General features: G+C 41.7%; 1 protein-coding gene and 1 long non-coding RNA gene across 4 annotated transcripts in view; one reads left to right on the top strand and one right to left on the bottom strand.

The window, feature by feature from the left end:
* CUL4B (cullin 4B) overlaps positions 1-5,851 on the bottom strand; it is a 36,050-nt gene extending 30,199 nt beyond the window's left edge. For 2 of the 3 annotated variants that reach the window (XM_066250347.1, XM_066250346.1), the window contains exons 1-3: positions 5,774-5,851; positions 4,461-5,021; positions 2,200-2,315 (exon numbers count right to left, since the gene is read on the bottom strand). In XM_066250347.1, the coding sequence (XP_066106444.1) occupies positions 2,200-2,315; positions 4,461-5,021; positions 5,774-5,801 (705 nt within the window). In that variant the 5' untranslated portion in view covers positions 5,802-5,851. The remainder of the gene's footprint in view (positions 1-2,199; positions 2,316-4,460; positions 5,022-5,773) is intronic. The other variant, XM_066250348.1, reaches the window with a different exon arrangement.
* Positions 5,030-23,138, top strand: part of LOC136317560 (uncharacterized) — a 38,486-nt gene continuing 20,377 nt past the window's right edge. The window contains exon 1 of the long non-coding RNA XR_010727893.1: positions 5,030-5,279. This is a non-coding gene — a long non-coding RNA (uncharacterized lncRNA). The remainder of the gene's footprint in view (positions 5,280-23,138) is intronic.

The following is a 23,138-nucleotide window of genomic DNA, read 5'->3' as shown; positions in this document are numbered from 1 at the left end:
GTACTATTACTGCCTGATGCTTACATAGCATTATAACATGATATTATCAGCATTGTAACGCTTACAGTGTTACATAGCATTATTACCATGTGTGGGCATTGTGCTGAGTGTTTTGCCTGCGCTGACTCATTGAATCTTCACAGCAACAGAAACTCGTGATCTTAATTGACAAATTACAAGTGATAAAGCCACACTGTGGCTTATGAAAAAGTTTTTCCCATATTTCTGTATCAGTGCTTCAAAGTGTTTTTCACATTTGAATTATTTTTACAATTTCTTATTGGTTTTAGAAAGAGAGGTACGGAGAGAGACAGAGACAGAAACATCAATCTGTTCCTGTATGTGCCGGGATAGGGGAATGAACCCACAACCTTTGCGTATCGGGACTGGACTGTCTAACCCTGTGGTTTTCAACCTTTTTATATGTGGGGACCCATGAAAATGAGGGAATTATTTCAGGGACCACTAAGGCAGAAGTCACCCTGAGTGTAAGTGAATTCAACTGAGATCATTTGGTCTATAATCTTTATACAACATCAGGTGGTTAACTCTTTTGTGGACTAGCACAAAATTTCTGGTGAACCAGCACTGGTCTGCGGACCTGCGGTTGAAAAACACTGCTCTAACCAACTGAGTTATCCAGACAGGGTTCATTTTATTAGATGGCAGGTTTAGGTCTTTGCTCAAGCTCACAAGGGTAACAGCAACTAAACTAGATCCCAAACCTCTGTCTTTTGGCTCCTAATCCAAAGCTTGTCCATCACCATACTACCTCAGCAACTAAAAGGAATAAATGAAAACTATGAATTTTGATAAACTGAACAACATATTTTTTTTTTCCGAGACAGAGTGTCAGAGAGAGGGATAGACAGGGACGGACAGACAGGAACGGTGAGATGAGAATCATCAATCATCAGTTTTTAGTTGCAACACCTTAGTTGTTCATTGATTGCTTTCTCATATGTGCCTTGACCGTGGGCCTTCAGCAGACCGAGTAACCTCTTGCTCAGGCCAGTGACCCTGGGTCCAAGCTGATGAGCTTTTGTTCAAACCAGATGAGCCCGCACTCAAGCTGGCGACCTCGGGTCTCGAACCTGGGTCCTCCGCATCCCAGTCTGATGCTCTATCCACTGCGCCTGGTCAGGCCATAATTTCTTGCAATGTACTCATTAACACAAACACTGGGACTCTGAAATATTTTTTACATGAAGCTGCTGAGGTTATAATGGAAAATAACTTCTTGAACTGGTTGTGTCAAAAATGCAGTATAGCAGCCCTGGCAGGTTTGCCCAATCTGTTAGAGCATAGTCCCAAAACACCAAGGTTGCTGGTTCAATCCTCAGTGAGGGCAAATAATGGGAAGCGGCCAATGAATGCACAACTAAGTGGAATAAATACTTCTCTCTTTCCCTTCCTCTCTGTGTCTCTCTAAAATCAGTAAAAAAATTTAAAAAATACAGTATGGCAAAATATCTTGGTAGTGAGAAGTCTAAACCAGTAATTGTCCTTAACAGTATATTTAAATTAAATATTTCAAGTACAGACCTACTTGTTATACAAAAGAAACAAACCTGAACCTAACACCGAGTTGCTGGGCTACAACTTGCTCCTTTTCTTGGCTAAGGTGTGGCTTGTAGCCCATTAGGTAAGACGAGCATAATAAGAAAAAGAAGTGACAAAAGGCTACTAGAAGGGAGGTATGAAAAAGTATTATGGAGAATATCTGCATTTCTTGAGGTCTTTCCCGAAGGTGAGTAACACAACTTAGCAAAAAGTACCACAACAGAATGACAGGTCACCAGAAATCATCTTTGGCATTTAGGCATAGGTAAAACTTCTATTATACCAAAGTACTTCTAATTGTAAACCCTCATCAGAAGGGTCCAAGATAAGCCAAATGTATGCCAATATGACTGTACACAGCTTTTTAAGTGTGCATCAATTTATCAAGAAATTAAAATTAGACAGGAACCAAAAGGCTGCATAAGGACTAATATCAGGGGGGACACGCTGTAAAGTATATGACTGCCTAATCACTATACTGTACACCTGAGACTAGTACAAAATAATATTAAATGTAAACTGTAATTGAAAAAGAATTAAAAGTCAAAAGTGTAAAAAAAAAAAAAGAAAGTGAAAGCCACATATATCCACCTCAATTTATGTTGACCAAATGAGGTCCTCTATATGAATACATACCTGATAGAGTTCTTCTAAATTGTACTTAATCGAAGTACTATTCTGGATAGCTTCCACTGCTTCTTTCAGTTTCTGCCATGTTTCATCTGTGTAGTTTTCTGGTAATTTAGGCTTATCTAAATAGTATGTAAAAGGTTGATATCAGAATAATATGTAGGACAGAGCAACAGAAGGATCTATAAAATACAACAATAATATTACTACTTTGTAAGGTTGAATTGTGATATTTATAATTATTACACCTAAATATTAAAGTAACCACTATATTTAGCCTTAGTATAAAGAATAAAATTTGAAATGCCACAATACTATTTAAGTCATTTTGACTCACCTATTAAAATTGAAGGAGAGGTTTTTTTTCTCCTATTGACTGTATTGCTTCAAAAAATAAAAATTCAAAAATGACAGATAAAAAAAATAGCAATCCTGATCTTATTCTATCATGCGTAAAACCTAAAAGTCATTCAACATAAATTTTGTACCTGAGACTTAAAATACTGAATACCTATTATGTTCAAGGTACTTTATTAACGTCTTAATTTTCCTAAGAATGCCCTAAGCAAGGTATTATCATCTCTATTTTGTAACTGAGCAAACTGAGGCCGGAAGATCCATTTACTAAGATCTGCCCAAGGTCACCATAGCCAGCCAGTGGCAAAATAGGGATTCTAACTCAAGACTGTTTGACCCCACATTGATGCAGCATCTACATAAATGGAGAGGACCATTTTTAATGCAAGTTTAAATCTAAACTACATTTGTGAGCACACTGAAATGGAAATAAATAAATAAATAAATAAATAAATAAAACACCCAAATGACTCCAGAATCCATGTAGCATTTTCAGGAAGAAAAGGAACATCTTAATCTAGACTTTAAATTTCCTTTACAAGCAACAAATATTTTTTTAATTAAAACATCCAAATGCCTTAAGAATGTGTTTTGAGTTTAAGAGAGGAAAAAGCCAAACCAAATCTCTGAAACCAGTATGCCAATGCAATTAGGATCATAGCCCATCTCTTTACAAATCCTCGGCTGTTCAATCGATATATTTTAAGTGAAACAGCAAACACATTACTCAATTACAATTTATATTTACTTCAGAAAGGTCTACTATTGAATCAGGAAGATTACAACACTCTTGAAAGCCTGGGAATAGAAGAGGAGTGATAGAAAGAAGAAACGGTTAAGAATAAACAACACTGTAACCCTCTGCTTGAGACCAAATAGAGCATATTCCTGATTTCCACACTAATGCTGGAAACATAAGCATGGAAAAGCTAATTTTCTCGATACTGATATTTACTCACAAAGCATTTATCTGGTAAATATACTTTAGTTCATTCATTTACTTCTCCATTAAACAAACAGTTTAGCATCTACTACCTGCCCGTTAAGAGTGTTGAAAAAATAAATCAGAAAACAGAAACAGTCAACATATACAAAGCAATTCAGCTCAATTCATTTTTTTCAATTCATTTTTAATTGCTAATTTTATCTTAGTCTCAATGCATTCATAATACTCTCAATCACCTATCTGAAACACAAAAATGAACACATTTTCTGAAAAGCTGGTCAGTACTTTAAAACTCATTTTAATGGTAAATTATAGATGTAGTAATTGTTTCTGTCTTTAGACTAGTGGTACACAAAAGTTACTACTTCTGTGTATACCGTGTATACACAGTATTTTTCACTTCCAAACCCTACCTTTGGAAAGAAATGCAGAGACCATAAATATTTTTCTCCAAATATTGCCTTCACAATGAGTTTCAATATAGTATGCAACATTATAAAACTAACTATATATCTTCTTTGAGCATGAAAAAATCATCATTGCTACCTGCATTTCTAGGGACTGGAGACTGTGGCCTACTGAAGCATAAAAAGAAAAATCCCAGCAGTGCCAAGACTATGCACCTGAAATAAACATAGCTCTTTAGAATACAAATTTCTCACCTGTAAAATCCGGATCACTCATACTGATTGTCAGTGTTATAAGGAATAATAGATTAGAAATAATAGGCTGAGGCAGACCTCAAAATCCTGAACAGAAACACCTGGTGTATGCTCAGCACAAGCATACCAACCACCCCCGGAAAATGAACCCTCCACCCAAAAAGGACCTCCCTCCACCTCATTGATTATGCATAAAACATTAGGCCACCTCTATACTCTTTAATATATTAACATAAATAGAGCACGTGACCGCTCAAGTGTCAAATCTTTAGTAGGTGATTATGGATTTTGGCCTTGGTTACCTTTAAAGTTCTTGATCACTAACTTCTTAGCAGAACCGGGCTTGCTGTTAGCAAAGCTAGAGACGGTGGTAGAAGATTTGGCCAGGCCGTTTGCGTGATGCACCGAAGCCACAGAAGAGATTAATATACTCTTATTTTTAAGTTGCTGCTGTTGAGATGTTGCAGCAGTTGGGGAAGATGAGGAGGAGGAAGAGGAGGATTCCTCAGCCATCTTCGCATCAAACCCTACAAACTCCAGGCTGTCTTCAAAACGCAGCTTCTTCTGTATCGGTACGTGGCTGGAAGCAGCCAACGAAACCCCCACGCAGTAAGACGAGGTTGAAGGGGATGCCGAATCCCTAGGTGGTAAAGGAGGAGTGGAAGAGGAGGGAGAGGTGGAATCAAAGTCTTCTCTCTCGTTACTACTGTTACTGCCGCTACTGCTGCCGCTGCTGCTGCTGCTGCTGCTGTTTAACTTTCTCTTCTTGGCAGAGGTGGGCGGAGTGGTGCTGGTATTACCATCAGTGGCAGATCTGACCTCCTGAGCAGCAGCAGCAGCTGAGGGATTGGGGGAAGAAAAACCTGTTGGAAACATGAAAATAGCGGGGTCAACAGGCAGAGGAGCATCAAAAACCTACGTTTATATGCCTGCGTGCGTGTAGGAGAGAAGGTGGCAATGCTAGAGGGGGAAGGGAAGAAAGAAGAGAGGAGAAACACAGAGGACGAGAAGGAAAGTGAAGGGGGGGGGCTACACCGGGGGAATGGGAGGGTTTGGGAAGGCGGATAGGCTGACACCGAGGGAGCAGAACAAGGGGGGAGAGCGAATGAGAAGGCAGACAGGTAAACGGCCCTGCCGTCCCCTTTCCTGCTTTTCGGTCTCTCTCCCCCGTTTCTGCTGGAGCGACTCAGTGAGTCTGTGAGGCTGCAGCTCCTCCTCCTTTTCTCCCTCTCTACGGGAGGGGAGATGCTGTGGTTGAGGGGGAGGGGAGATCCAAAGCTTGTTATTGTCAATAGCACAAGAGGCTAAAGATGGCGGCACTTCCGGTCACGCGGCAGCGAGGGCGGGGCAGCGCCTGAATGACAGAGTGGGAGGGGTAGAGAGCGGCACTGCGGGCTCCCGGCGGGGGGCCCGGCCGGCGGCGAGGCGGCGGGAAAGCGGCAACTGAGGCGCCCGAGACGCATGGGCTCCTAGCTCTCGCTCGCTCTCCTCTTTCCCGCTCCCTCACCCGCTCCCACTCCCCTCCTCAGGCTGTGTTCCCCTCCTCCGGCCCACCGATAACTCTCACCCCCTCCTTAAAGGTCCCGCGGGAAGCTTCGCGCTGCAGCGCCCTTACCGGAAGTGACTGAGCAGACACTTTTCATAGTGCCCCGATCCTGAAGCCCCCAGGTCCGCAGGACTTGGGGGGGGGTGGGGGCGGGGGAAAGGGGGGTTAGAGATGTAGACTGGGAAGAGGGGGCGGGCCTTCGGGACACCTTTGTAGCTCCTGATTGGAGCTATCTGAACGCTAGGCCCGCGGGGGTGGATGTGGGGGGTGCGTGGGGGGGGTGGTGGGAGCTGGAGCGGGAAGGAGCTTGAAGGGGAGGGAAGGTGGTGACGATGAGGGGCGGGGTGAGCTAGCTGGGAAAATAGGGGAGGAGGGAGAGAGGGATGGAGGAAGGGAGGAAGTAAAAAGTAAGTGTAGAGAGGGTGGAAACTTTGAAAGAGATAGAGGAATAAGGAGGGGTTGCCAGGAGAGGGAGGGAGCAACCCAAAATGGAGAAAAAAACGTAATCATGCCATTAGCTCTGCTGCTACAGAGGAATGTCAGGTTAAGATAGGAACGGATAAGAAATAGTTTAGATACCAAGAAAACGAGTTTTTGACTTGCTCTAGCTGTAAATTGTTTCTCTTATATGTCGAGGACACCAATGACCCCAGGCCTGAGTTTTAATCCTTTTTTCAGTAATGTAGCTGCAAACCTTTTTACCTTCCTAACAGAAGCATTTTCTAAGATGGCTGGCCACAGTTCAGGGTGCATCCTTTTTTTAAAAAAAATTATTAAATTTATTGGTGTGACATTGGTTAATAAAATTATATAGGTTTTAGGTGTACAATTCTATAATGCACCATCAGCGTATTGTATTGTGTGTTCACCACCCCATAAGATGCACTATTAAGCGAGGACTGACCTGGCACAAAATAAGATGAGATTGCAAATGTCAAAAGGAAGACTATTACTAATCACTGGATGGAAGGAGTCAGGGCTCCTTCCATAACCATTCGTCCTCCCTTTACCTTCTTCTACCTCCCCTATCCCCTTTCCCTCTTAAAATTTCCATACTGTTGTCTGTCTATGAGGGTTTTTTTTTTTTTTGCCTAATCCCTTCACCTTTTCCCCCCAGCCCTCCCAACTCCCATCTTCTCTAACATCTATCAATCTGTTCTCTGTATCTATGAATCTATTTCTATTTTGTTTGTTAGTTTATTTTGTTCATTAGATTTCCCATATAAGTGAGATCATATGGTACTTCTCTTTCTCCGACTGGCTTATTTCACAAAGGTGCATTCTAAGGCCAAGAAACGAAAATGTAACAATTCCAACCCCCCCCCCCCCCACACACACACACAACACAACACAGCACAACTCCCAGGACCAACCCTGACCCCATCAGTCATTAACCAACAGTTTACAGACTATATAAAGCTACTAATTTTACCCAATCTCATCTCACTTATTTTGTCTCAAGAAATTTTAGGAGAATATTGGAAAAAGTCAATGATTTCTACTAATATATTCCACAAGCCAAAAATTTGAAATGGATTACTTATAAGACCAAACCTCTATATTTGGTTAAATCAGCCCTGGCTGGGTCGCTCAGTTGGTTAGAGTATCATCCTGATACGCCAAGGTTGTAGGTTCGATCTCTGGTCAGGGCACATGTAAGAATTAATCAATGAATGCATAAATAAGTATAACAAAATTGATATTTCTCTTTCTCCGCCTCTCTAAAATCAATAAATTAAAATTAAAAATTTAAATTTGGTTAAGTTAGCAACAATAAAACTTATAAGTTCCCTGTTGGGAGGGCCTTGGAGGGGACAGAGAACACAATATGCAATAAAATTAAATATGCCAACCTGTTGGTCATTCTAACTGCAGAAAAATTCAACAAGCATACATTGAAAGTCTTATATGCCAGAAAGTATACTAGGTACCTGCCACTGAGAAGCCAGTAGAGGAAGCAGTTTCAAAATTAATTTCCATACCAGTACTATAACAGATGCACAGATTGCTGTGGAAATAGGTGAAACAAGAAATTTGAGGGAATTTTGTAATCGAATTTCAAAGACGAATTGACATTTATGCTCGATCTCAAAGTAGGAGTTGCCAAAAAGAGGAGAGAGGATAAAAGGCATTCTGGGCAGTGGGAACAGGCAAAGCAGGCCGTTGTGAAAGGGCCTGTCCCTTTTAATAGAAATCAAGAAATGTAGTAGGGCTGGAAAGTAGGATGTCTGGGTGGAAGAAAGGAAGATGGGACTGAAGAGTACCTAGCGCAGAAAGCCAGCAGCCTTGGAATCTACCCTGTAGGCGAGGATAGATAGCAAGGAAACCAACAAGCAGGCTGTGCTTTAAAAGCAGGAGAGTGACTGGCTTGTGGGTGGAGTAAAAGCGGTTTGTATCCTAATTTGAGATAGGCCAGTCAGAACCCTAATTATAAATCAGTTTTCTAACTTTGTTTACACAACCTCCCTTTGTTTTTGTCTTGAAAAGTGCTTAGTTAAAATGCAAATCCTCCTAGAAAAGATACCTCCTGGGGCCACCATCAGCTTCCTGCTGTTTGATGACCCAGCTGAGAGCAAGGCTCTATGGAACTTAGGCTCCAGGGCCACAGAAAAGGGGATAGAGGCCTGGAAGGAGGAAGAGGGACTCCGTTCTGTTTGAAATGTACCGTATCTTTCTTGCTGCCTCAGATGAAACTGAGAGACCAGGGAAGGTATCCTAAAACATTTAACCCTCCTTTATTGTGTCTCCTATTTCACAGGATGCTGAACAACTGGGTAAATGCAGAGTAAATACTTACTGAATTGAATATTTCATTGAATGAGAATAAAATTATGTCATATCTTTATCAGAGAGGATTAACTGGCTAATTTTCAGGATTATGAACAAGGTTCTAATTCATACAGTTATATTCCTAAGAAAGGTGTATGAATGGACCACCTGATAGTGACCCAAAAGTACCTCTTCTAGGAGGATTTGCATTTTAATCAAGGACCTTTCAAAATAGAAAAAAAAGTAGGCCCTGTTCTAATTCATTAATTATATGCCTTAAAATGTTGTATGCAAGTGCTAGCTGTTTTTAAAATTACACATATTAGTGCAGCTAAAAGGCAATGGACATAAAGATAAAAGAAAACCACTTTGCTGTACAAAGATAAACTTTTACAAGTAATATAAAGGATAGGTGAGCCCTGTTAATATTCAACTACATTCTAGTAATAATAGCTCCTAATCTGACACGGTTATCGAGGCCCTTTCCTCTCTGGACTTACCTGTTAGTTCTAAAAGTGCAGAGCCTTGGCTCCTGAGCTCTGACTCACTCTCATCGGCCCACTAGTCAAACCTACTGTCTAAGTTTTCTACGAAATATCTAAAAGTGAATTTTGTGGAGAAATCTTTTTTCCTTTTTTTTCCTGCTATTAGTAATAGTCTTCCTTTTGACATTTTGCAACATCATCTTATTTTGTGCCAGGTCAATCCTTGCTCAATAGTGCATCTATCTTATGGAGATGTGATTTTAATAGTGATTTTAAAAAAATAACATTTACATGTTGTAGCACAAGCTAACTTAGATATTATTACATGATATGTAAAGATCAGAACTTTGTGTCTTCTTGGCCCCTGAGACTAATTTAAAGGAAGAAAAACCTCTCATATTGTTTTGTAAAACATCATTTACATCAATAATCAACTAACTGGGGCTAGCTAAAACATAAGCTTATATTCTATACGCCCAAACATTTGCCAACCAACATTAAACACATTCTCAACATAAAAATACATGTTTCAAGGTTGAAGTCACTGAAACCACAATAATAGAGTCACACAATGTAGGGCAACATACAATTATGTCCATTATCAGACTAAACCAGATTGGGCACCTAACATATTTGATATATCAGAATCTTTCATCTTATGAGATCAATTCATACTTTAGAAACATTAAACTTTACAATGCTACCAAGTGAAGTATAGTTATGGTTGATATTTTAATCAGGTAAATGCATTATTAGGTACCATATTTCCCCATGTATAAGATGCACTTTTTTTTGAAAAATTTGAGGTCTAAAAACTGGGTGCGTCTTATACAGTAGTTGCAGAGCTTTTTACTTGCATTTCCTTCTTTTTCGTGCTTGTTTTTGCGCTTACTGTTGAAGATGGTGATTCGTCATCAGACACAGATGAGGACAAGCTTATGGATGTGAGTTTTGACAATGATGAGAAGTTGTATGAATTTTGTAGTGAATAAAACTTAAGTACAATAACTTTATTTTTCTTTTTTTTTTTTTTTTGTATTTTTCTGAAGTTGGAAATGGGGAGGCAGTCAGACAGACTCCCACATGCTCCCGACTGGGATCCACCCGGCATGCCCACCAGGGGGCGATGCTCTGCCCATCTGGGGCGTTGCTCTGTTGTGACCAGAGCCATTCTAGCACCTGAGGCAGAGGCCATGGAGCCATCCTCAGTGCCTGGGGCCAACTTTGCTCCAATGGAGCCTTGGCTGCGGGAGGGGAAGAGAGAGAGAGAGAGAGAGGAGAGGGGGAGGGGTGGAGAAGCAGATGGACACTTCTCCTGTGTGCCCTAGCTGGGAATCGAACCCGGGACTCCTGCACGTCAGGCCAATGCTCTACCACTGAGCCAACCGGCCAGGGCCAAGTACAATAACTTTATGTAATACATTAAAAAAAAATTTCGGGACTAGCTCTGGCCGGTTGGCTCAGCATTAGAGCGTCAGACACAAAGTTCTGGTTTTTACATATCATATAATAATATCTAAGTTAGCTTGTGCTACAATATGTAAATGTTATTTTTTTTAATCACTATTAAAATCACATCTCCATAAGATAGATGCACTATCGAGCGAGGACTGACCTGGCACAAAATAAGATGAGGCCCAGCATGTGGAAGTCCCGGGTTCAATTCCCAGTCAGGGCACAGAAGAGAAGTGCCCATCTACTTCTCCACCCTTCCCCCTCTCCTTTCTCTCTTCCCTTCCTGCAGCCAATGTTCCATTGGAGCAAAGTAGGCCCAGATGCTGAGGATGGCTTCATGGCTTCTGTCTCGGGCACTAGAATGGCTCTGGTTGCAGCAGAGCAATGCCCCAGATGAGCAGAGCATCGCCCCCTAGTGGGCGTGCTGGGTGGATCCCGGTAGGGTGCATGCGGGAGTCTGTCTCTCTGCCTCCCTGCTTCTCATGTCAGAAAAGTACAAAAATAAATAAATAAATAAAAATTTCGAGCCCAAAATAACGGTGTGTCTTATACATGGGGAAATAGGATATTTATAAAGGTAAATATATGCATAAAAGAAGAAATACAAACAAGGGGGACTAGTTATTCTAAATCCCATTCCTCTATTTCTATAGGCATCTCTCAGAAAAGACAAAGTGTAACCTGTTTCCCTTTTTTCTGATCAAGCGTATTCCCTTGAGTATTTTATTTTTCTCCAGACAGCTCATACTAGGGCAGGGGTCGGGAACCTATGGCTCGCGAGCCAGATGTGGCTCTTTTGATGGCTACATCTGGCTCTCAGACAAATCTTTAATTAAAAGAATAATGTTAAAAATAGAAAACATTCTCATGTATTACAATCCATTCATTTCCTGCCGCTCATGTTCATGGTCTTGGGTGGCTGGAGCCAATCACAGCTGTCCTCCGGGACAACACCAAATTTTTATTGGATAATGCGTAACGTACACGGGTTGTTGTATGGCTCTCAAGGAATTACATTTTAAAATATGTGGCGTTCATGGCTCTCTCAGCCAAAAAAATTCCTGACCCCTGGACTAGGGGCTTGTGGCTGGATAGACACTCCTGGAAGCCATGGGCGCGATTTTCTCTAACAAGAAGATACTGCTTGCTCAGAATAGCAAAGATGTTTCTGCAGCATGCTTTAAGAACGTCTCCAGAAGAAAAAAAAAAACCTGCTGGGTAAAAAGTGGCCCATGTTCTCTATCCACAATTCTGTAGGTCCACCCGTGAAGCAGGGAAAGACAGCAGCAAACGCAAACCAAGCAGTGATTAGGTACATTAGGTCATAATAAGAGCTTTGTTTTGCTGTCTTCAGCAAGATGCTGCTATGGGGTGACTGAGTGGGCCAAACCGAGGAAAGGTGAAGCAACTACACAATGTGAACTCAATGTTTCATCCTTCGTGGATTGCTTTATAAAACAAGCAACTAGGCCTGACCTGTGGTGGCGCAGTGGCTAAAGCGTCGACCTGGAAATGCTGAGGTCGCCGGGTCGAAACCCTGGGCTTGCTTGGTCAAGGCACATAAGGGAGTTCATGCTTCCAGCTCCTCCCCCCTTCTCTCTCTCTGTCTCTCCCCTCTCTCTCTCTCTCTCTGTCTCTCCCTCTCCTCTCTAAAATGAATAAATAAAAAATAAATAAAAATTTTAAAAAAAGGGAAAAAAAAGAGACAAAGCTAAAAAAAATAAATAAAAAAATAAAGCAAGCAACTTAAATGATGAACCCTTGGTGGTCAGTAAAAGGTAAATAAGTAACACAGATTTCATTTGTATCAAAAATCATTCATTAATCTTCCCATGTAAAAATATCTACTGAAGAGGCCCTGGCCTGTTGGCTCAGGGGTAGAGCATCGGCCTGGCGTGCAGGAGTCCCGGGTTCGATTCCCGGCCAGGGCACACAGGAGAGGCACCCATCTGCTTCTCCACTCCTCCCCCTCTCCTTCCTCTCTGTCTCTCTCTTCCTCTTCTGCAGCCGAGGCTCCATTGGAGCAAAGTTGGCCCGGGCGCTGAGGATGGCTCTATGGCCTCTGCCTCAGGTGCTAGAATGGCTCTGGTTGCAACAGAGCAGCGCCCCAGATGGGTGGAGCATCGCCCCCTGGTGGGCATGCCGGGTGGATCCTGGTCAGGTGCATGCGGGAGTCTGTCTGACTGCCTCCCCATTTCCAACTTCAGAAAAATACAAAAAAAAATCTACTGAAGAATTACTGACTCAAGTACATCAAGAACCATTTGAGGACTTAACTCCTTAGCTCAGAGATTTTATCTACTGTCATACCCATGAACCATCTGGAAAGCAGATTTAAGGACTAACAGGGCCAGGCCATTTGATAGTGGGGGACTGAATCAGCCAGATTACTTCCTCCTTTGTTGCAGCCAAGCACTTGCTTATTATGGAGTTGCTGGGCCTATTTTTAACCTTCTGCTCACTTTATCAATGGCTCTCACAGTCCCTCCACGCTCACCCTGCTTTAAGGTCTGATCTTCAAAAGGCATTCAGCTTTTCCTTCTCTCTAGAACAAGGCCAATTTAGGTTTAAATCAGTGGTTCCCAACTCTCACTGCACAACAGAATTGCCTGGGGAGTTTAAAATAACAACAACAGAACCACCTTTGCTCACGTCTGAACGTGGACTAACTGAATTAGAATCTCTGTGAGTAGGGTCTCAACCTGCAATATTCTTAAGGAGCTCTGTGGGTGTTTCTACATACCTCCAGGGTTGAGACCACAACTGAAGGTGAAGTTAAGTGCCTTTGTGATTTGAATGGGGCTGATAAGCCTTTGTACTCCTTTTAAAGACCGAAATTTCAATTATTTATTCATTCCTTTTGATAAGGAAAAAAAATGAGCTCCCTTCTCTAGAAATCCTTTTCTTTTTGAAGTGCAAATTAACCAGGAGGACTTTAAGGTGAATGCTTCTTTGGAACTGGGGATAATATTAAAGTCCTAATAGGTTCCTGGAGGTAAACAGAACAGGAGTAGGCATTGAAAAGGGGGAGGAGGGGCTAGAGGTGTAAAGTTACCAGTAAGGGAGCAAAGATTTCAGAGACTACATTGTGGCTGACTACACAGTATTGCCTGGGGCCAACTCAGCTTTGTGAACTAAATATTTCAGACTAGTCAAATTTGACAGCTTATTTTACCTGACAAAAATCATGTTAAAAGAACATTAAAATATTTTTAATAATGCAAGCAAAGAGTAGACATTAGGAATGTAGGTTTGGAACTATCCATAAATGCCCAGTCCATAAATTACCAGTCACCATAGGGATGTTTCTTATGCCAAGTGATCTGTTTTCCCTGATTCTACTAAATGTTCTTTATTCTCACCAATAGCATTATTTCTCTTGCCAGTTCATTTGGTCATTCAACAAAAATGTATTGAGCAACTAACTACTCTGGGCAAGGCATGGTGCTAGATGTCATATGGGAATACAAAAATAATAGAAAATTTCATTTGCAATTGGTTTACAGGTTTTCAAGGCACTTTCTTTTTAAAAAATTATTTATTCACTTTAGAGAGGAGAGAGACAGAGAGAGAGAGAGAGAGAGAGAGAGAAAGGGGGGAGGAGCAGGAAGCATCAACTCCCATATGTTTCTTTCTTTTTTTTTTTACAGAGACACAGAGAGAGTCAGAGAGAGGAATAGACAGGGACAAATAGGAAGGGAGAGAGATGAGAAGCATCAGTCATCAGTTTTTTGTTGCAACACCTTAGTTGTTCATTGATTGCTTTCTCATACGTGCCTTGACCGCAGGCCTTCAGCAGACTGATTAATCCCTTGCTCGAGCCAGCGACCTTAGGTCCAAGCTGGTGAGCTTTTGCTCAAACCAGATGAGCCCATGCTCAAGCTGGCGACCTCGGGGTCTCGAACCTGGGACCTCTGCATCCCGGTCCGACGTTCTATCCACTGCGCCACCTCCTAGTCAGGCCCATATGTTTCTTGACCAGACAAGTGCAGGGTTTTGAATCAGCGACCTCAGAATTCCAGATCAACACTTTATCCGCTGCGCCACCACAGGTCTGATTCAAGGCACTTTCACATGTGATCATATTTTGTCCTCATAGCCACAGTGTGAGATAGGTCAGGGCCATCCCCGTTTTTCTCATGAAAAGCAGGCTCAGGAAAGGAGGTTAAAATGACTTGTCAAAGTCACAAAGCCCGCACTCTTCAACCAAACCCATTATTTTTTCTGATTTCAAATACAGCACTTCCCATAGTTTATAATTTAGTAAGTATACATGCCATAAAATCATCTCAAGTAATAGTCAAGTTAGGAAAAGACATTCCGAACCCCATTCACCAGGAGAAATGAACAAATGAGGAATAATAGAATGACTCTTGTATTAAAATGAGCCACATCACAGTGCCCAAAATGAGCCCAAACTTGGATTCAGTTTGGGCCATCATCAAGCAGACAGGACACGGCAGTTAGCAATGTACATTCAGGGAGATAGTGGCACTTTGGTCCTAGGGAACTGCTTTATTTTCTGGCTGGACCTTCACCCAGTGGCTGATCTTCACTGGAGTAGAATCCAGCGCCTTCTGCTACCAAATCCAGGCAAACACTGAATTAACCTCACCTGAGGACCCGTTGTGATGCAGTCACTGAGTATAGAAAGGCAACCCTTGCCCCCAAACAGGTCTCAGTTGGCCTGGTGGGCGAGGGAGACGATATGATGATAGGACCAGGAGGTAAAGGCTGCTAGAGGAACACAGAAAGATACCTGCACAGCCAAGGAAAAGAAGGTGCGATGGCGAGGTAGGGGTGGGGAGTTAAGAAAAGCTTCCAGAAAGAGTAATTCAATTTAAGTTGTTGAAGGTAAGTGGGAATCAGCCAGGCTAGGGTAGTAGGAGGAAGTAGCGGGCACAAAAAAGGAAAACGGGGAGCGCACTTAAATCCTGAAGGCGAGAGAATAAGGCGCCTTCAGGAAACCGCAAGGAGGCTAGTTTTCAGGGAACAGTTTTATTCCTAACCAGAAACTCCGGAATATGCTAAGGAGAGAAATCAAGGCAGCATTCCAGTCTCATATCCCGTAAAGCAGCAATTTTTGACCTTTTTCATCTCATGGCACACATAACTAATTACTAAAATTGTGCAGCACACCAAAAAATATATTTCTTGCTGACCTGACAAAAAAAAAGAGGTACAATTTTGATTGATTTACCAAAATAAATAAATAAATAAATAATAATAGTAATTATGTAACCTTTTTGCTGCAAAGTGACTTTCTAGAAAAATAAGGTACCTATACTTGTATATAAGGATTTCTGGTACCAACAATTAACCAATGAATGCAACCTTATTATGTGACATTACCAATAAGATGCAACTCTATTATAGACCTATATATTTATGGTTCAGGACAAAGCATTCACACTGGACTGCTGTTGTGTTGGCTGTTGTCATTTTTTTTATTTGGCAGTCTAAGGGAAAAGAGGTTAGTGGCTCTGACTAAATAGTCAGGTGTTGCGTGTTTTCAAAATTCTTGTGGCAGAGCGGTTGAAAATGACTGCTCTAAAGCAATCCCTAGGCCTCTTAGCACCAAGCCCTACTGCTACACCTTACTTGCTATTGGAGCTGTGGCTACTGGTAATAATTCTTGCTTTGATCCACAGTAGTTCAGAAATTTGACTTATAGATTGGGTTTATCTTAGATATAGGAGCTCAGAATCACAAAGGTGGGGGTAGGGGGGACTAATGAGGCATGGGAAATAAAATTCTGAGATAGAAATGAGATAATAGAAATGCACATATGATCACAAGACTGGACAATGCTTTAGGAATTCAGATGAATGAGACCAGGAATTGGGAAATGACGACCAGTGGAACAAATCCAGCCAAGTGCTTGTTTCTGTAAAGAATGTTTTATTGGAACACTGCCATCCTCATTCATCCACATATTTTCTGTGGCTGCTTTTGTGCTAAAACAACAGAGTTTAGTAGTTGCAATAAACTTTAAGGCCTAAAGAACTGGAAATAGTTTCTATGTAGTCCTTTACAGAAAAAAAAAAAAAAGAAAGAAAGAAAACTGACCCTTGCCCTTGAGTATACTAAATGCTAAAAATAGAACTATGTTGGCTCAGTGGTAGAGCGTCAGCCTGGAGTGCAGAAATCCAGGGTTCGATTCCCGGCCAGGGCACACAGGAGAAGCGACCATTTGCTTCTCCACCCCTCCCCCTCTCCTTCCTCTCTGTCTCTCTCTTCCCCTCCTGCAGCGAGGCTCCATTGGAGCAAAGATGGCCCCGGGCGCTGGGGATGTCTCCTTGGCCTCTGCCCCAGGCGCTAGAGTGGCTCTGGTCGCAACAGAGCGACAGCATCGCCCCTGGTGGGCGTGCCAGGTGGATCCCGGTCAGGCGCATGCGGGAGTCTGTCTGACTGTCTCTCCCCACTTCCAGCTTCAGAAAAAGAAAAAAAAATAGAACTATGGAGAATGTTTAGTGGTGGCACAAATAAAAAGAAAAATAGAATAATTTTTTTAAATGGAAAAGATAATCAAAAACGTGCTAAAGATGTTTCTAGTCTGAATCACCTTTGATACAGACTTCAAAGAATAGCAAAAGAATATTATTTGATAGAATGGCTAAATTAGCCAGGCTGGGCAGCTCAGTTGGTTAGTGTGTCATTCCAATACACCAAAGTTGCGGGTTCAATCTCTGGTCAGGACACATACAAGAATCAACCAATGAATGCATAAATAATTAGAACAACAAATTGATGTTTCTCCCCCTCTCTCTCTCTCTCTGTCTCTGTCTCTGTCTCTCTCTCTCTATTTCTATCTCCCTTCCTCTCTACCGATCTAAAATCAATTAAAGAATTTTTAAAGAATGGCTAAAGAAATTGTGGTATAATCATACAGCAAAATATCACACAGCATTGAAAAATAAATTGCAGTTACATGCATAAATCATAGAAAAGGCAAATCAAAGAAGAATACATACAATTTGATAGCTTTCTCATAAAGCTCAAAACAATGGAAAAACCTATGGATATATATGATAAAACAATGAAAATTTAGAAGGGAAATAATAAACACAAAATCCAGGTTAGGGCATTGCTCTAGGGAGAGCAAGGGGGGAGAATTTAGGTAGATTCGAAAGCATCAGTAGTGTTCTAGTTCTTAAGCTGATGATGGGTTCATGGGTGTTTGTTTTATTATTATGCTGCACAAAATCAAGTCACAAATATTCTTTTTTATGTATTAAAATTATATAATAAAACATTTTTAAAAGTCAATGTAGCAAGTGGTGACCTGTCAAACTCTGCACAATAGCAGTTTGGAGAAAGAATAGCTGGCAAGGTTGGCAAATGACAATTAAGGCTGATTTTCAAAACGTTTAAGAATTTCTTGTGGATTCCCTGAAATTACATGAGGGTTCGGGGAAGCACCACTCAACCTGGTTGAACAATAGACTTTCATTGAGCCACAAAATAGGGGCTTAGAGTTTAATTTGCATATTAATTATTAAATCTAAATTTAGTTTATAATATCGGGATGTAAGATTTGGAGACCTATGTATTACTTGAAAAGGGAACATTGTGGGCCCTGGCCGGTTGGCTCAGTGGTAGAGCGTCGGCCTGGCGTGCAGAAGTCCCGGGTTCGATTCCCGGCCAGGGCACACAGGAGAGGCGCCCATCTTCTTCTCCATCCCTCCCCCTCTCCTTCCTCTGTCTCTCCCTTCCCCTCCCGCAGCTGAAGCTCCATTGGAGCAAAGATGGCCCGGGCGCTGGGGATGGCTCCTTGGCCTCTGCCCCAGGCGCTAGAGTGGCTCTGGTCGCGACAGAGCGACGCCCCGGATGGGCAGAGCGTCGCCACCTGGTGGGCGTGCCGGGTGGATCCCGGTCAGGCGCATGCGGGAGTCTGTCTGAATGCCTCCCCATTTCCAGCTTCAGAAAAAAAAAAGGGGGGAACATTGTGTACAAAGGAATGGAGGTAGAGAAAAATCGTGGCTCGTGTAAACAAATGCAGTTTATTACCATGCTGTGTGACTGACTTGTGGTAGGCTTTTTTGGGGGAATGGTGGAAGATAAGGCAGAGAGGCAGGTAGGATTCTGATCCTGCCAGAAATTGTAAGCCGTGCTTTAGTTAAGATTCCATCCAGTATTGAGGGCTTCAAGTAGGGAAGGGAGTAATATGATCAGCTGTACATTTAGAGATATCCAGGTCTCATCAACCTGTGACTACAAAATCAGGTGACATCTGCCCCCACTCTATTCCCCCCTAACGAAAGTCACTCCCCAAAGATAATCTTACAGTTAATAGTTTGCTAGTTAAAGATCTTTTTCAGCCTGACCATGCGGTGGCGCAGTGGGTAGAGCATCAGTCTGGGATACGGAGGACCCAGGTTCGAGACCCTGAGGTCGCCAGCTTGAGCGCAGGCTCATCTGGCTTAAGCAAAAAGCTCACCAGCTTAGACCCAAGGCCCCTGGCTCCAGCAAGGGGTTACTCGGTCCGCTGAAGGCCCGCGGTCAAGGCACATATGAGAAGGCAATCAATGAACAACTAAGATGTTGCAACAAAAAACTGATGATTGATGCTTCTCATCTCTCTTCCTTCCTGTCTGTCTGTCCCTATCTATCCCTCTCTCTGACTCTCTCTCTCTGTTCCTGAAAGAAAAAAAAAGATCTTTTTCATTACATTTAGCAATATACAGAGTTTTTTTTATTTTTATTTTTTTAATGGGACACACTAGCCCTGGTCAGTGGTACAGTGGAGAGAGCGTCCTCCAGGAGCATGGAGGTTGCTGGTTCCATCCTGAGATCCACAACTCAACCCCAAGATTGCCAGTTCCAACTGGTCAGAGCATGTATGGAAAGCAACCAATGTGAAAACATGAGTCACAGTATATTAATTCTTCTGCTTCTGTACTTACTTTCCTTAATAGTATATCATGGACATTTTTCTTGTCTGTATACCTGGATCTACCTCACTGTTTTTAAGGGCAGCATAATACAGATGTATATAGATGAACATACTCCAGTCACTTTTATTTTATTTTATTTATTTTTTTTTTGTATTTTTTTTTCTTAAGTTGGAAACGGGGAGGCAGTCTGACAGACTCCCGCATGCGCCCGGCTGGGATCCACCCGGCACGCCCACCAGGGGCGACGCTCTGCCCACCAGGGGGCGATGCTCTGCCCCTCCGGGGGGGGGGGAGGTCACTCTGCCGCGACCAGAGCCACTCTAGCGCCTGGGGCAGAGGCCAAGGAGCCATCCCCAGTGCCCCGGCCATCTTTGCTCCAATAGAGCCTTGGCTGCGGGAGGGTAAGAGAGAGACAGAGAGGAAGGAGGCGGGGGTGGAGAAGCAAATGGGCGCTTCTCCTATGTGCCCTGGCCGGGAATCGAACCCGGGTCCCCCACACGCCAGGCCGACGCTCTACCGCTGAACCAACAGGCCAGGGCCCCGATCACTTTTTAAAAATTCTAATCATTAGACTTGATTATGGTTTCTTCCTCTTTTCTTACTTTTGCTGCACTGACTGAATTTCCCTTTTTTCTTTTTTACAACTATTAGTGGAATTTTTAAGTTTTTAAAAATTGATTTTAGAAAGAGGGAAGAGAGAGAGAGAAAGAGGAGAAGAGCAGGAAGCATCAATTTGGAATAGAAGCTTCTGGAATGTGCCTTGACTAGGCAAGCCCCCGTTCCAAACCAGCGACCCCAGCATTCCAGGTCGATTCTCCATCCACTGAGCCACCACAGGCCAGGCTATTAGCGGAAATTTTGCACATCTTTTACATTCTATTGATGGTTATCCTTCAGTTTTGTTTGCTTATACAAATGACACACATACACGTTCTTGTAAAAATAAACAATACAGAAGAAGACAGGGTAAAATGAGAAAGTGTTCGTTCACTATTAATCTTCCTCAACATTTATATGTTTATTTGCATATATACTAATAAGAAGCTTTGGTGTTTCTTGTAATGGTATTATTACTGTACATATAGCTCCACAATTTGCTTTGTAAACTTAATATACTTTGAAGATCTTTCTATGATAGTACATAGAGATCTATCTCATTCTGTTTAAGGGGTACATATTATTTTGTAGTAAGGATATACCTCATTTTAGCCCTGGCCAGATAGCTTGGTTGGTAAGAGCATCATCCTGAAGCACAGAGGTTGAGGGTTCTATCCCTGGTCAGGGCACATACAGGAATATACCAATGTTCCTGTCTCTCTCTCAAATCAATAAAAAATTTAAATATGTATATATATATTTATATATATACATGCATTTTATTTAACTATTCCACTATTTTTGGATATTTGATTATTTCTATTTTTTTGCTATGACAATCACATGACAGTGAACATCCTGTAACATAGTCTTTTGTGAATGTGTAAAAGTATTTCTGAGGATATATTTGCAGAAGTAGTATTGGGCCAAGGGGAAGGTATATATAAAAGGTTGATAGATTGCTGTTTTATTGTTCAGACTTGTGCATACACTTGCAGTTTCAGAATGACTGCTGATTGCCCACATCATTAGCAACATTAAATATTATCAAATTTTGCAAGATATTTTTTGTCATAATATTACACAAATTCATTCTCATTATAAAACAATGGCAGCAAAACAAAAGCAGAAGTGCCCTTTTGACCAACATCACCTGATAACAATCCTCTGTCAGGAAATTTATTTCCATCTTGCTATTAATTTTCTGTCAATGGTTTCATTATGATTTATCTTCTTAAGAATAATTTCTTAATAATTTGCTCAAGCTTCCTAGACATATTCCTAAAAATTATTTGGACTTAAAGTTTTATGAGTTCATTGACTCACCATTGTCTGCTGAGATGGCCTCATCGTCACCCTCCTCCCCTGATCCAGATGACTGTGACATTGTCTGTCTTCAGAAAGCTATGCTAAAAACAAACAAACAAACCGGAGAATTCACTTTTATAGCAGCCCTCTCCCATCTCAGTATGGTGTCATGGATTCACTGACTCTGATTTCTCAAGCAATTTTGTGCTATTTGTTTCATATCTTCAAGAAACGCTCACAGTTTTGGCCTGCTAATCACACCCTTCGCCATTATCCCTTGTAATTATGGCTCCATTCTTATATTTTCTTCTTTCAGTTAAAGCTAATTTGGGGAGAAAACCACATTTGTTCAGATTAACATCTTAAACTGGAAGTGTGACAGGTCCATTTCAACATGGTGGCTTAAGCCATCGCTGACTTAAATGCCAAGAAATAGTCACCCTTCACAGTGTCCTCCAGCTAATTGGGAGGGTTCTCCAAAGTACAATCTCACTTGTGATCTTAACCAGGTCCCTAATTATCTCTATTTTGGTCTTTTCATCAGGCTGCAGCGCTGCGGTTGTTGAGGGTCCTCCTGTGGTCACCACTTTGCTTAGGAGGGTTTTGTTCACAAATAACTATGGTTCTAACATGATTTTATCTAAATTCTCTTTATCGCAAGTGAGTAAAGGCTGTAATTCTAACATATCGTTTCTAAACGTTCAGGAATAATGAAAGGAAGTAAACATAGAGAATAATTAAATATTGCCCAAATATGTGACATCACTTGAAATCTTGCAGGAAAGCAGATCAATAAGTTCCTAAACGACACCCTCTCTGTGTTTTACCATCTCCAATGGGGGGCTAACTCACCTTCCGGGGAGGATTTGTTGTCCTGCTCTTCGATATCTAATTCCATCTGAGACCCGAGGGCTCAAAAGAGGAGCTTTAGTAAACAGTAATCACCATAGCAACGCTGCTGCCCTTTCTTCACGTGAAGTTCTATCCATGGATTTTCGGTATATTTAATAATTCCAAGGATGATTGACAGCAGATCTGACCAATCGCTTCAAGGGAAACCCCCCTAGCTGAACAGGGGCCTGGTTGGCGCCAAAAGCAAAAAATAAAATCCAAAAAATCTGAAATAGATACATTTCCCAAAGTCTGGGTTCTTCTAGCTTTAATAAGACCACCTGTAGAACATGGAAGATCAGCAGAGGTTGTTCTGTAGGAAGACTGACAGAGTTCCTACCAAACACGGCTAGGGACTCCCTCCTGCCTCTGTGACACCACTCCACTGCGGAGTAAGTGGGACTTCAGGCTCCCCACTTAGTTTCCACTGAGGGGAGAAGTGTGAGGACAGTGGGGGATGGGTGCGAGGATGGGAGCCTGCCAAGGGTGGAAGTCTACGCTCCCCACTTGTCTATTCCTGGCATGGGTGGGAGTGGGGCCGCATTTTTCCATAGTGAGTGGCTAGAGTAAATCAGTTAGATAAAATTTTCTGTCTTGTTAGGTTACTCCTTTCCTGATCTTTTGTCTAGAGAAAGCAGAATTTTGTGGGGATTTTAGTTGTCTGTGCTGGTTAGTGTTCTATACATATCTTTTTCCAGTATTGTGAATGAGATACAGTTTTTCCTGCCTCTATTTCTGTTATTGCTAGAATAAAAGAAAACCATTGGAATATAATAATAGAATGCCAATTGTAAAATCTGAGTGGTGGGTATGTTGGTGTTACTATTCTTAAAACTTTTCTGTCTGCTTGAATTTTTTATAATAAATGTTTTAAAGAAAAAGAGGAAGCTATGGGATTCAATATAGTATTTTACATCACCTTGTATCAGTTAGGACTCTTCTTTGCAGATGACAGAAACACATCTTGAATAAGCTTAAGAAGAAAATGCAGTTCATTCATTTATATAACTAGAAAGGACAGGGCGAATCTCA

This window comes from Saccopteryx bilineata, chromosome X (genome assembly GCF_036850765.1).
Source record: "Saccopteryx bilineata isolate mSacBil1 chromosome X, mSacBil1_pri_phased_curated, whole genome shotgun sequence".
Lineage (NCBI taxonomy): Eukaryota > Metazoa > Chordata > Mammalia > Chiroptera > Emballonuridae > Saccopteryx > Saccopteryx bilineata.
Note: the sequence above shows the minus strand (reverse complement) of the source record. Positions and strands in the feature narration are given on the sequence as shown.